Source organism: Microtus oregoni, unplaced genomic scaffold (assembly GCF_018167655.1).
Source record: "Microtus oregoni isolate MIOR12 unplaced genomic scaffold, Mior012 000150F_ref0000365, whole genome shotgun sequence".
Classification (NCBI taxonomy): Eukaryota; Metazoa; Chordata; class Mammalia; order Rodentia; family Cricetidae; genus Microtus; species Microtus oregoni.
In genome coordinates, this window is record NW_024544800.1 from 655,863 (window position 1) to 669,865 (window position 14,003).

The 14,003-nt window shown below is 40.0% G+C and overlaps 1 protein-coding gene across 1 annotated transcript in view; it reads right to left on the minus strand.

Annotated features, from left to right (window-relative positions):
- LOC121444962 (testis-expressed protein 11-like) overlaps positions 1 to 8,300 on the minus strand; it is a 301,690-nt gene extending 293,390 nt beyond the window's left edge. Inside the window, exons 1-2 of the mRNA XM_041646923.1 lie at positions 8,261 to 8,300; positions 537 to 658 (exon numbers count right to left, since the gene is read on the minus strand). Coding sequence (XP_041502857.1) covers positions 537 to 658; positions 8,261 to 8,300 — 162 coding nt within the window. The remainder of the gene's footprint in view (positions 1 to 536; positions 659 to 8,260) is intronic.
- Between the last annotated feature and the right edge of the window lie 5,703 nt (positions 8,301 to 14,003).

Here is a 14,003-nt window from a genome sequence, read left to right on the forward strand (position 1 = left end):
AACTTATGGAAATTGATTTTCTCCATCCACCATGTGAACCTTAGGAATCAAACTTAGGTTGTCTGGCTTGGCAAGAGATACTTTACCCGCTAAGCCATCTGACTGGCCCTAAAACCCTTACAGGAAAATACAGGAATAGGTGCTAGAGAGCTGTACAACAATGAGGACCTGAGCTCAGAGCCTCAATCACCCACATAAAATCCAGACATGGTGGTGCACACCTAGGGTGCTAGCACTGGGAAGGCAGAAACAGAAGGCTCACTAGGGCCTGCTGGCCAGCTAGTCTTGGCCAGTCAGTGAACTCCAGGTTCAGTATGAAACCCTGTCTTTAAAAAGGGTGTGTGGTTAAGAGCATATACTACTGTTGCAGAGGACCTGAGCATAGCTCCAGGGGATCTGAAGACTCTGGCCTCCACAGGCACTCATGCACATCCACAAACCCACGTGCAGACACACAACTGTATATAGTTAAAAATAAAACTTTAAACAAACTTATCACCAAAAGATTACCATAAACAAAATAATTTTTTACAAACCTGAATACTCTGTATTTCAGCCAGAGACTCACTGTTGACATTTGGTATGTTCACGAAGACTCTGTCAATTATTTCACGCAGTCTCCGTGAATTACCACTTATGATCAGGGTTCTAACAATTTCTGAAATAACAATGAGTAATAAATGTGTTACGAACTTATCACAATTAAAGTTAGCAAAGCATTGTAAAACTTGTTCCTAGATCTTTGGCCAAATAAATACAACGCTAAGGAACTTGAAATTATCCTAAAAGTAGAAACTGAAAATAAAATTTCTTTTAGCTAAAGATAGGGTACAGGAAAAAAAAAGTCGGGTAATCCACATAGACATTCTTGAAAACGGATGTTTTAGAACCCAGGCAAATGTGCTAGAGCCCAGGCAGAAGAACCATTGACTAGAAAAACATCTGGATCCACTGGTGGAGGGGGCAGGGATCAACTGTGTCTCCAGGAACTCTCACACCTTGGTAGAGTTTTTAAAACACTTAGGAAAGATTCTCGGGGGGAAGGGAAGATTCCATCCAAGAATGTTGAGAAACCCCATAATGAACTAGATTCAACAGGAATGAGTTGATATTACATGTATTTTTGGTGTTAGTTCTTACTTAATGATTACAATGAAATTGTTCTCAATTCCTCTCGTTGTGAGGGAAAACTTTGTGAAGGGCATTTTATTTAATCAACTTAAGAGGTGTTTAAAATGAAAAGAAGATAGTCTTCACTGAAATTAACTTGAACTTGGTTATCACTACTCATTCTCAGAAAGTGAAATATATTGACCCCACAAAATGTAATGTTATTATAAAGTTAAAAATACTATAAAATAGACATTAACAATGTCTTGAAACTTTAAAAATATAGAAATTAAGGAGGGTAGATATATATTTTGCAAAACTGAAATATTATTACTTGCAAGAATTAGTAAAACATTAATTTATGTTGGCTCTGAAGTATTGGCCTTGCTTTGTAATAAAAGAAATGACATATCCAATTAGAGACAACATTATCCAGTTACTGAATCTGTATAGATGATGTCACTATTTTCTAAACAATCTGAGCACCAGATCCTCCCTATAGCTGAATCTTACTAAGTTATGGAATTCATTAAAACAAGACCATGATGTAGAGTCAAAATTGATACCTTTCATATTACCAAAATTGAGGAATTTTTTTCAAACTCATGTAACAAAGTTTTCATATGATACATCTTTTCCTTTAACATTTCTGACCATCATACAAAATGCAAAAAATGTTATTATTATTTATAAAAATACTATAAAAGTATCTTCGAACAGTGCTAAACAGATGTATATCTGAAGGGGTGTACGTGCATGTTGGGATTCAGGGCCTCATACATGTTAGGCAAGTGCTATAACACTAATCGATACTTCCAAATTCAATGAACAGATCTTTAATCTGCTACAATAAATTATCATTTTCACCTAAATGTTAGAAAGTGGATTTAAATAAAGTGTCAAAGCAAATTATGCTCAAATATTTCTATAGCACATGGAATCTTTAGTATCCATTTGTGTTGGCTAGTTATATGTCAGCTTGACCCACACTAGAGTTATCTGAAAGGAAGGTCCCTCAATTGAGAAAATGCCTCCATAACAGCTGGCTGTATGGCATTTTCTTAATTAATGATTAATGGAGAAGTGTCCAGTCCATTGTGGGTGGTGCCATACTTGGGCTGGTAGTCCTGAGTTCTATAAGAAAGTTGGCTAAGGCCAGGCAGTGGTAATGAATGCCTTTAATCCCAGCACTTGGGAGGCAGAGGCAGATGGATCTCTGTGAGGTCGCAGCCAGCCTCGTATACAGAATGAGTTCCAGAACAAATAGGACTGTTTCACAAAGGAAATCCTGTCTCAAAAAAAGAAAGAAAGAAAGAAAGAAAGAAAGAAAGAAAGAAAGAAAGAAAGAAAGAAAGAAAGAAAGAAAGAAAGAAAGAAAGAAAGAAAGAAAGAAAAAGACAGAGAGAGATAAAGAGAAAGGGAAGGAAGAAGGGAAGGGGGGAAGGGAGAAGGGAAGGGAGGGGGGACGGGAAGGGGGAAGGGAAAAGAAAGGAAAGCAGGCTGAGCAAGCCATGATTACCAAGCCAATAAGCAGCACCCCTCCATGACCTCTGTATAAATACCTGCCTCCAGGTTCTTGCTGTTTGAGTTCCTGTTCTGACTTCCTTCAGTGATGAACAGCACAGCTGAAGTGTAAGCCAAATAAACTCTCCCCTCCCCAATTTGCTTTTGATCATGATGTTTAATCACAGCAATATTAACCCTAACTATTAGGATATCACTGGATAAGCATAAATATTATCAAAAATATACCACACATACTTTTAATACAATAGGTGATAAGATATATATGCAAAAACAAATCTGTACCTTTTCTCCTTTCCATAAATTATTTAACTAAAGATTCATATACAACAGCTTGGACAGGGGATATAACTTAGTGGTACAGCACTTGCTAGCATGCACAAGGTCTTGGGTAAAAAATAAAAATCTATAAAAAAGCTTGATTCTTCAAAGATCAGGTAAATTTATTTTGAGATGATATTCATATATTATAGTCCTGGCTTAAAATATTGGTAACAGGGTGAGAGATATTCTTAAATGATGTTTTTAAAAATCCAAATACTGACTTTTTGTTTTGTTGTTGTTGTTTTTCAAGACAGGGCTTCTCTGTGTAGACCTGGCTGTTCTAGAGCTCACTCTGTAGATCAGGCTGGTCTCAAACTCTGAAATCCACCTGCTTCTGCCTCCTGAGTGCTGGAATTGAAGGCATGTGCCACCATCACCTGGCCAAATGCCATTTTAAAGCAGATTTTTTATTTAAAATAATAATAAGTTCTAGATATCAAACTTAAATCCTCAAGAATACCATACAGGTATTTTAACACTGACTTCGATAGCCACACTTGGAATATTAAAAATAAGACAAACCGCAATAAAAATTTTTGGTGTTAGGTAGTAGATCCAAGGCCTTTTAAATGCTAGTTACATGTTCTACTACTGAGTTACATTCTCCAGCCACAAACCCATATAGGTTTTTGAGTTGCTGGGTTTTTTTTTAAATCACAAAATATGATTTAAGGGGCTTTCCTATAATCCCAGCACTCAGAAGGCAGAGACAAGCAGATCATCATAAATCCAAGGCTAGACTGGTCTACATAGTGAGTTTCAGGCCAGCCACGGCTACACTGTGAGACCCTGCCACAATAACTAAACAATAAAAGACCCTAAGATGTCATGGTAGACAAACTACTATAATTTCTGGCTGCAGCATATATAAGACTGTGAAGTAATAATTTTGAGTTCTGAATATTTTAAGCAGTTAATGTTTTATATAATTCCCCTTTATCGAAATAATTCTGATCCTTTCAAAACACATTTTCAGGGGCTGGAGAGATGGCTCAGTGGTTAAGAGCACTGCCTGCTCTTCCAAAGGTCCTGAGTTCAATTCCCAGCAACCACATGGTGGCTCACAACCATCTGTAATGAGGTCTGGTGTCCTCTTCTGGCCTGCAGACATACACACAGACAGAATATTGTATACATAATAAATAAATAAATATTTAAAAAAAAAAAAACACATTTTCAGTGTCACTCAGTGGAACAACTTGATTGACGCCAGCAGAGGCAAAATCATACTGCAGTCCTTTAGGATAAAATGCAGTCAGAAAAGCTAGGTAGAGACTAAAGATCACACGGCTGAATAGGGGTTACACTACGAAGGGGAAATTTACTTCTGGAATAAGCTCACAAAAGAGCTTCTTAATGTAATTTTCCTAAGATGTGAAGACAGCATGTCATATTAAGGTTGTATCATACAACACTAACACTGTAAACAAAAAAAATGATTAAACTATGCTATCAGAATAAAGTATAATTATGACATGATTTCAGTCTATCTAATTGAAATAAGATTCCTGCTAGCTAAAACTCCGGCATCATTCATTTGTGGTGGCCCTGTTAACCAGCATCAATTAATGCTAATTAGGTAGACAAGATTCTAAGTACAGTGCAATAAAAAAATAAACATTTCCCCTGTCTTTGAAGAAGGAAATCTCTGTTACTACATAGAAAAATCTATCAAAAGGCCTGCCCGTGTCTCCCACCCTCAGTGACCTCCATCAGCTCAACCAGTCAGTCAAAAGCCAAAGCAACTCAAAGGTCTACCAGGGTCAGTTCAAGATTCTACTTCATGTCACAATGATTACATGCATCTTCTTTAGGGAGAAAAGAACCAAAAGTGAGATGTGATGGCTCACACCTGTAATCTAAGAACCTGAAAAACCAGTCTGGGCTACAGAGTGAGATCTCAAACTCAAAAGGGGGGGTAGAAATTTGCATAGTGCTTCAGATCAAGGCTTTTGTCAGGTGCATTCTCATTTAACTGCTAAACTACTCTATACAGGAGATCTTAGTATTTTGTACAATGGCTTCAACCCCTAGCACTGAAAAGGCAGTGGAACAGTGTAGAGTAGCAGTAGAGCACTTACCTAGCAGAAATGAAGAGACTTACAAAAGATAGCCCAACTTCTTAGGCAACACAAACAGAATATAACAAGGCTGTGGGACAAGGTGACAGACCAAGAAAACTATAGGGGTGGGGGTGGGACAGAAAGGAGATGTACCAAAACCATTCAGAGTACCACACTAGGGCTCCAACTGTATGCTAATCTAAACTATTCTAATTGCAGAGACTGGTACAAATAAAAAAAACAGCTCAAATATCAAAAAAAAGTGGATAGTATGGCAAACAGACTTGGCCATAGACTAAAATCACACTCTAATTCATTGCTGTGTGTGGCAGGATAATCATGTTTCAGGAAGTCCCAACATGAAATGAGTAAGATGCTAGTGAATCCAAGCAGTAAGTTGTCTCATGTAGAAAGTAAAGCTGCATGCATCATAGTCCCCAGGCACCTAATCAGAGCAATGTGCTACACATATGAACAGTATCCTAATCCTAGAAGGAAACAAGGGAAAGATGCAGGGCAAACTAACTTCATGAACAAAACAAGCAGTCATGATAGAGCTTCACAAATGAACAATCCTAGCTCCTAGCTTCCCCTGGAGAGATAAAAAGTTAGTGTCCTATCATCTTCTTCAGGCTACCCCCCTTAAAAAATTGTGTCTTCAGTTTAAAGCTCTGAGTCCAGCATGGTTTAGCCTCTCAGGGAAACGTAGTAACATGGCCTAGACTGTTAGGAGCCACTGCTCAACACCCTCTGCCTTAGCACAGAGCAAGCAAACAAAAAGCCCAGCTGCCTACTTCTCCCTGGGGAAGAAATGAGTTGGTAGAGGCTCTCAGAGAAGCTGGGCTGACTTGACTAGTAGGGGTCTTTTCCTGCACAAAGGTCCATGAAGACAGGAAGATGCTGTCCTTGGCCTAATGCACAAAAACCAACAGTCAAGGAAAATGAAGAATGAAGCAAAAATGTTCCAGAGGAAGAAACCTCCAGAAACTGATCCTATTGAAAAATTCTATGATTTACCTGACAAAGGATTTAAAACAACAATTCCTGTGAACATGCTCACTGAAATCAAGAGAACAATCTATGAACGAAGTAAGAATTCCAGTACACAGGCTAGTGAGACAGCTCCATGGGTAAAGGCACTTGCTGCCAAGCTTGGCAACCCAAATTCAGTCCTAGGACTCACATGGTGGAAGGAGAGAACTGATCCCTACAAGTTGTCCTTTGACCTCCATATGTACACCATGGTATGTGTGAGCATGTACACACACACACATAAAAAGGAATAAACTAAAAATTAGAAGGCGATCTGAACAGTGGGGCACATGCCTTTAATCCCAGCACTTGGGAGGCAGAGGCAGGTGGATCTCTGTGAGTTCAAGGCCAGCCTGGTCTATGAAGTGAGTTCCAGGACAGCCAGAGCTGTTATACAGAGAAACCCTGTCTCAAAAAACAAACAAACAAACAAAGCAAGAGAAGAAAATGACATAGCACTTCATACCTGCTATGATAGCTATTATCTAAAACCAGGAAGACAGGCCAAGGTTCTGTGGATAGAGGCATTTGGGGGCAAGCTTAGTGACAAAGGATGTAGTAATATTTTGTTTATGTTTTAACAAATAAAGTTTGCCTGAAGATCAAAGTGCAGAACTAAGCCACTAAAGGCCAAAGAGTGGGGACACACACCTTTAATCCCAGGATTTAGGAGACAGAGGCAGACAGGTATGTTGGTTCAAGTCACCCTGAACTGTTTCAAAGAGAAACAGAATCTGTCTAAAAGAGAAACAGAGCTCACACAAAGGTGATCCCAGCACTAGAGAGGTGGAGACAGGAGTGATACGGCTGGATGGAGAGAGAACTATAAGGCAGGAAGAGACAGAAGCTCAGTGCCCTCTGAGGGTTTGGTGGAGACAGTTGCAGACTGAGGAGGCAATCTGAGGACAGGATCACCCCTTTGATCTGAGCATTGGTATAGGTAAAAGAACTCTCTGGTGGCTGGCTGCTCTGCTTCTCTGATCTTTAGCATCAACTTCTATATCTGACTCTGGGTTTTTATTATTAACACCAATTAGAATTCATGCTACAATAGAATTCTATTAGAATAGAATGTTATGAAGCTTGATAATACCCTTTGTGAGGTATAGGCTCATTATGCTGCCTAGAATGACCTCAAACTAGTTTCCTATCTTGCAGTAATTGTTTTTATTTTTATTTATCTCAGTGTGTGTGTGTGTGTGTGTGTGTATGTTAGCTTGTCACCAGTACGGAGGTTAGAGGACAGTTTTCCAGAATCGGTTCTCTCCTTCTACCACTTGGATCCCAGAGACCAACAGGTCGTCTGGCTTGGTGGCAGGCATTTTTATTGACTAAGCAACTCACCTGCCCTTACAGTAATTTTTTTGAAGATCCACCTCTTTATAGCCCTGAGGTTGAATGGTTTGTGGATGGTGGCAGTGTTCTGTTAAACACGTTTAAAAAGCAGGGTATACAGTGGTTAGTTGCCTTGGCACCATAGAAGCAAATGCACTTCCTCAAATCACTGCCCCGGAGGCAGAGCTCACTGCCCTTCTTCAGGCCTTATACTTAGGACAAGAGAAGATCTTAAGCATCTCCACTACCTCCAACAATAGGTTTCTAGTATCATCCTGCTTGCAATAATTTTTAAATGTACTTTCAAAACAGAATTTTTCAACTGAAACAGTATAATTCTGTATATCCTAAAATTCCAGGAAAAAAATATGGACTATGACCAGAAAATAAGCTATGGATTGTGAACTTTGTTTCCTTACACTAGCTCATAAAAGGTACCAGAAATATCTAGTGTTTCTGGTGCATAAATGAGGAAAGCCAGAGCAACGGATACTCTGAAAAGATAGACTTAAGAGACATCCCTACATCCCAGGCCTCCAATCCTGGGCTTTACACGTGAAAGGCAAACGCTCCCACACAGCTATCACATAGGTCTTTTATGTTTTGCTTTGTTTTTTGAGACAGAGATACTTGAGGTACAGCAGTATTGCAAATGCTGGCATTGTAGGCCAGGTATGGTGGTTGACACCCACACTCTGGATGCTGAGGTCAAAGGATTGCAAATCTGAGGCTAGCCTGAGCTACATAAGGTTAGGTCAGGCTGAGACACGGTAAAAACTGTCACAAGAAGCCAGCCGTTAAAAGGGTGGTTAAAAACCTTAAACAATACAAAAAAGACTTTGCCATTTCTGTTACCATGCAAAGCTTGGTACCTTTAAAGTTCATGAAGCAAAAGTCATCAGTGCCATCCATTTCTTAGATCTCTGGATCCAGCCTATGAAACAAGAAAAACATACTTACTTATGTATGAATAAATACTTTATTCTCTAATTTCTCAGAAACGTATTTTAAATTTACTTTTAGTTTATGTGCATTGGCATTTTGTCTGCACATATGTGTGTGAGGGTGTCAGAAGCCCTGGAACAGGAATTACAGAGAGGTGTGGGTGCTGGAAATTGAACCCCGGTCCTCTGGGAGAACAAGCAATGCTCTTAACCGCTGAGCTATCTCTCCAGCCCCTCAAAAACACTTTTATTCCCAGACAATTTCTCCCATTACTTATTACCTAAAAGTGCGGGGAAGTTGAGGAAGCCGAAACCCCAGGAGAAAGTTCTTGAGGAGCTCCTCTCTGCTGTCTCACCGCAGAAAGACTATCACGAAGCCTCCCGAGGCCCTCACTGCTCAAGGCGAGACCTGGTCTGAGCCGCGCTCTGTGATTGGCTGGACTGGCACGCGGGGCCCCGCCCACCTCTTTGTTCAACCCTTCTCAGACGCATCCCATCAGCCATCTCGTTCCTCGCCGCTCTTCCCCGCTTTTGCCCTCATCGCTGCTCAGGAGCCAATGATGTCTGGCGCGGCCCTGCAGTTCACACCCCTCCAACCTCATCAAAGTGACGACTACTCACAAACTGCTCGCTCCAAACTATTGCTTGGGGCGGCTCTAAAAAGTATCCATCAAATGGCCCATTCTTCTTGCTAGTTTTTTTTTTGTTTGTTTGTTGTTTTTTTTTTTTTGGTTTTTCGAGACAGGGTTTCTCTGTGGTTTTGGAGCCTATCCTGGAACTAGCTCTGTAGACCAGGCTGGTCTCGAAATCACAGAGATCCGCCTGCCTCTGCCTCCCGAGTGCTGGGATTAAAGGCGTGCGCCACCACCGCCCGGCTCTTCTTGCTAGTTTTAAAGGGCAAACTTGGGCTGCAAGAGAGAGGCCTTGAGTTCAATAAAAACACACACAGACAAGATGAAAGAAACCAGCCGACAAGGCTGAAGCACTTCCTGCCCACAAAACCACTCACCTGCTGTCACGCCAGTTCCTAGGCCTCAAATGTGCCTCATATACGCCTACAGGGAGCAAAGCCCCTCCCCCTCCATACGTCATCAAAGACCACTCCCAATTGGCCTTTAACCTATATCGATCCTAAGCGTTGGAATCCCATCTAGATTCTCTTCATTGGACGAAAGTGGAATGAGACTCTCATGGCAAGGGCTGTGCTGTAAAGCCAGAGGTGTACCGCCATTCAAGGACGGGACAGGTGGCAGCAAGGATTACAGAAAGAAAAGAGCAGGAATTCACATGCTTGCACACTACAAAGATAGGGGGGAGAAAGGAGACACTGCTGCTCAGCGTTTAAAACCGGGGAGGAATAGGGCACAACAGCACAGACTTGGAGTCCCAGTAGTCAGAGGCTAAAACAAGAGAATCCATTGAGCCAGGCATTCTGGATCCACCTGGGAAAGCCAGCAAAGTAGTGTCAAAACCACAAAACAAATAAATAAGAAGTTGAGCACTCCAGCCAGATAAGCAGCTAGGCAAACTGCAGACCTCCACCTCTTCCTCCATTCTTTTCAGTCCAATCCCCGGTCTCATCCCAGCTTTGTAGCTGACTACCGGCTGCTGCCTCTCCTCCCCCTCGGCTCCCATTCCCAGGGGACTACGCAGATCCTGGTGGAACACCATGCTTTCCATCTCTCTTATGGACCACTTCATCCTAACCTCCTAGCCCACCCCTATTCCTAAGTATCGGCTTCCAATGCCTAGAAAAACGTTTTACCCAGAACCCCTAGTGGACACACCTATCAAGATCCCAGAATTTCCTATGAGGCACCACACAGTCGCCATACCCTCCTATGTAAGAACCAGAGAGAACAACAGAAACCAAAGAACAAAACATCCATCCAACAAAGCCAAGACCAGAGAACAGCACGCACAATTACAAGCTTCCCAAACCCAAATGCCTAGACTTCACATAAAAGCACAATCTGTAACGAGCAGGATAACATGTCTCCTCTAGAGCCCAGCAATCCTACCACAGCAGGCACTGAGAATAGCAACATAGCCAAAGCACAAGAAAAAGACCTTAAAACAGCATTTATGAATATGATAGAGGTCCTTAAAGAGGAAATAAATTCCTTAAAGAAATCTATAAAAACACAAACAGTAGAAGGAAATGAATAAGATTGTTGAAGACTTGAAAGTGAAACTAGCTAGAACCAACAAAGGAAACCCAAATTGAGGGGAACTTGGAAATGAAAAATTTAGGGACAGAAACCTCAGAGGCAAGTCTCACCAACAGAATATGGAAGAGAGATTCTCAGGCATTAAAGACATGATAAAAGAAATGGATACCTCAAAGAAAATGTTAAATATTTTAAAATCCTGGCACAAAACATCCAGGAAGTCTGGGACACAATAAAAAGACCAAATCTATGAATAATAGGAATAAAGGAAGGAAAAGAAACTCAGGTCAAAGGCACAGAAAATATTTTCTTTTTTTTTAATTTATTTATTTATTAAGGATTTCTGCCTCCTCCCTGCCACCGCCTCCCATTTCCCTCCCCCTCCCACAGAAAATATTTTCAACAAAATCATAGAAGAAAACTTCCTGCTGGGCAGTGGTGGCGCATGCCTTTAATCCCAGCTCTTTGGAGGCAGGGGCAGGTGGATCTTTGTGAGTTCGAGACCAGCCTGGTCTACAAGAGCTAGTTCCAGGACAGGCTCCAAAGCTACAGAGAAACCCTGTCTCAAAAAAAAAATTCTTCCCTAACCTAAAGAAGAAGATGTCTATCAAGGTACAAAAAAAATACAGAGCAACAAATAGACTGGAGAAGAAAAGAGAAGCCCATCAGCATCTAATAATCAAACTTGCAGTTAAAATTTGCAAGGAAAAAAGACAAAGAAACAAATAAAGGCAAATTTCTTAGAATTGTACCTGGGTTCTCACTGGAGACTCTAAAAGTCAGAAGGCCCTGAGCAGATGCTAATAGACCACAGATGCCAGCCCAAACTACTATAGCAGCAAAACTTTCAATAACAAAACATGGACAATATAAGACACTCCATGATAAAAAAAATTAAACAATATTTACATAAAAATGCAATCCTACAGAAGGTGCTAGAAGGAAAACGCTAACCTAAAGACTTTACTACACCCAAGAAAACACAAGTAATGAATAAACACAGAACAGCAAATCAAAAGAGGGGAAATACACACAACAACAAAATAACAGGAATCAACAAACAGTGCTTATTAACATCTCTAATTTTCAATGGTCTCAATTCCCTAATAAAAAAACACAGGACAGACTAACAGAATGGGTGCAAAAACAGCATCCATCCTTCTGCTGCATTAAAGAAATAGACCTGAAGAGCAGGGAAATACATCAACTCAGGATAAAAGGATGGAAAAAGACATTCCAATCAAATGGATCTAAGAAGCTAGCTGGCATAGCCATTTCAATAGCTGAAAAAAAATGGACTTCAAACTAAAATTAATCAGAAAGGATAGGTAAGGAACTAAATACTAAAAAAAAAAAAAAAATCCACCAAGAGGACATTTCAGTTCTTAACTTCTATACACCAAACACAAGGGCACCCAAGTTCATAAAAGAAACACAACTACAGGGCCGGGCGGTGGTGGCACACGCCTTTAATCCCAGCACTTGGGAGGCAGAGGCAGGTGGATCTCTGTGAGTTTGAGATCAGCCTGGTCTACAAGAACTAGTTCCAGGACAGGCTCCAAAGCTACAGAGAAACCCTATCTCAAAAAAGAAAGAAAGAAAGAAAGAAAGAAAGAAAGAAAGAAAGAAAGAAAGAAAGAAAGAAAGAAAGAAAGAAAGAAAGAAAGAAAGAAAGAAAGAAAGAAAGAAAGAAAGAAAGAAAGAAAGAAAGAAAGAAAGAAAGACATCTGCAGCTTAAACCACATATTGTCCCTCACACAGTGACAGTGGGAGACATCAATACCCCGCTCTAATCAACAGACAGGTCATCCAGACAAAAACTACACAAAGAAACATTGGAGCTAACTGACATTATAAACCAAATGGATCTAACAGATATTTATAGAACACATATTCATCCAAATACAGAAGAATATAACTTCACCTGATGGAACTTTCCCCAAAACTTATCACATACTCAGACACAAATCAAGTCTCAACAGATACGAAAAAAATTGAAATAACACCCTACATTCTACTGATGACCACAAATTAAATCTGGATAGTAACAACAGAAAGCTTACAAACTCACGGAAAATGAACAACTTACTACTGAATAAAAATGGATCAAGACAGAAATTAATAAGTTGAAGACTTTCTAGAATTGAATGAAAATGAAAACACAACATACCCAACTATATGAGACCTAATAAACGCAGTTCTAAGAGGCAAGTTCATAGCACTAAGTGTTTATAGTGTTTATATAAAAAATGGAGAGATCTCATATTAGTAACTTAATGGCACATATGAAAGCTCAAGAACAAAAAAAAAAAAAAGAAATCAAACCCAAAAGGAGTAAATTCAAGAGATGGCTCAGCAGTTTAAGAGCACTGGCAGCTCTTCCAGAGGACCCAGGTTCAATTCCCAACACCCACATGGCAGCCTCAATTCATCTGTAACTCCAGCTCCAGGGGATCCAAGGTCATCTTCTGGCCCCCACAGGCATTATACCCAAATGGTGCACACACATAGCAGGCTCATACACATAAAGCGATAATAGCTTAATTTGTGAATTTTTAGTTAGTTCCAAGGCATGCTTCTGCTGCTCTTGCTCTTATCAATTCTGGTGTTTTGCATCCGACTTTAATGTAGTCCAGGTGCACTATGTTAGGACAGCATCCTACCCACTGATCTACGTCTCCTATAACTCCTGTCAAATTAGACTCACAGCAAGTTTATATATCCCATCCTCCTTCAAATGGTTTAGAATATATGAGTAAATAAACTGGCTTCCACCTAATACATACACAATGCCTGCAAGTTAGGAAAAAGATTTGTACTGAAATCTCTAGTAAGACACAGCACAGCCTCCAGATTTGCAGACAGACCCAATATCAAAACAGTAGCAAGCATTTGGCAGATCCTGGCTTCAATCCCCAATACCCAAAAGATATTTTTTTAAAGCAGCATTAGCAAGGCTCTGACTTCTTTCATCATATGATAGAACCCTGTGTGTCATTTCTTTAAGCCCTATGCATTTCAGTCAGCTTTGGTGTGGAGCTAGCTAACAGGGTGATGAACAGAGACTTGGGTTCTTATTTTGAAAACATTAGCAAAATTTCCTTCTAACTCCGAAAGTATCAAAAGCAATCATTATGTATCATATGGAAAAAACGGGATATCTAAAGCTAATTTCTTTACCCTCTTCAAATTTCTCTGCATCTAGCCAGTCATAAATCCTCATGCCTTTAACCCAGCACACAGAAAGCAAAAGCAGACAGATCTCTTTGAGTTTAAAGCCAGCATGAGACTCTGTCTCGAAAATTTTTTTCCCTTTATCTAAAGCAAACAAAACAATGAAGAAAACACAGCAATCCTGCTTTTGCCTGATGTTTTTCTTTGAAAAAATGACCAATTATGATCTGAAAATATTGCATGAAAAACTTGATAAATGATTTATAATTTTACGTTACTTTTATCAAAGTAGTTTATAAAATGTCATAATTTTCTAGCCTCTTTTT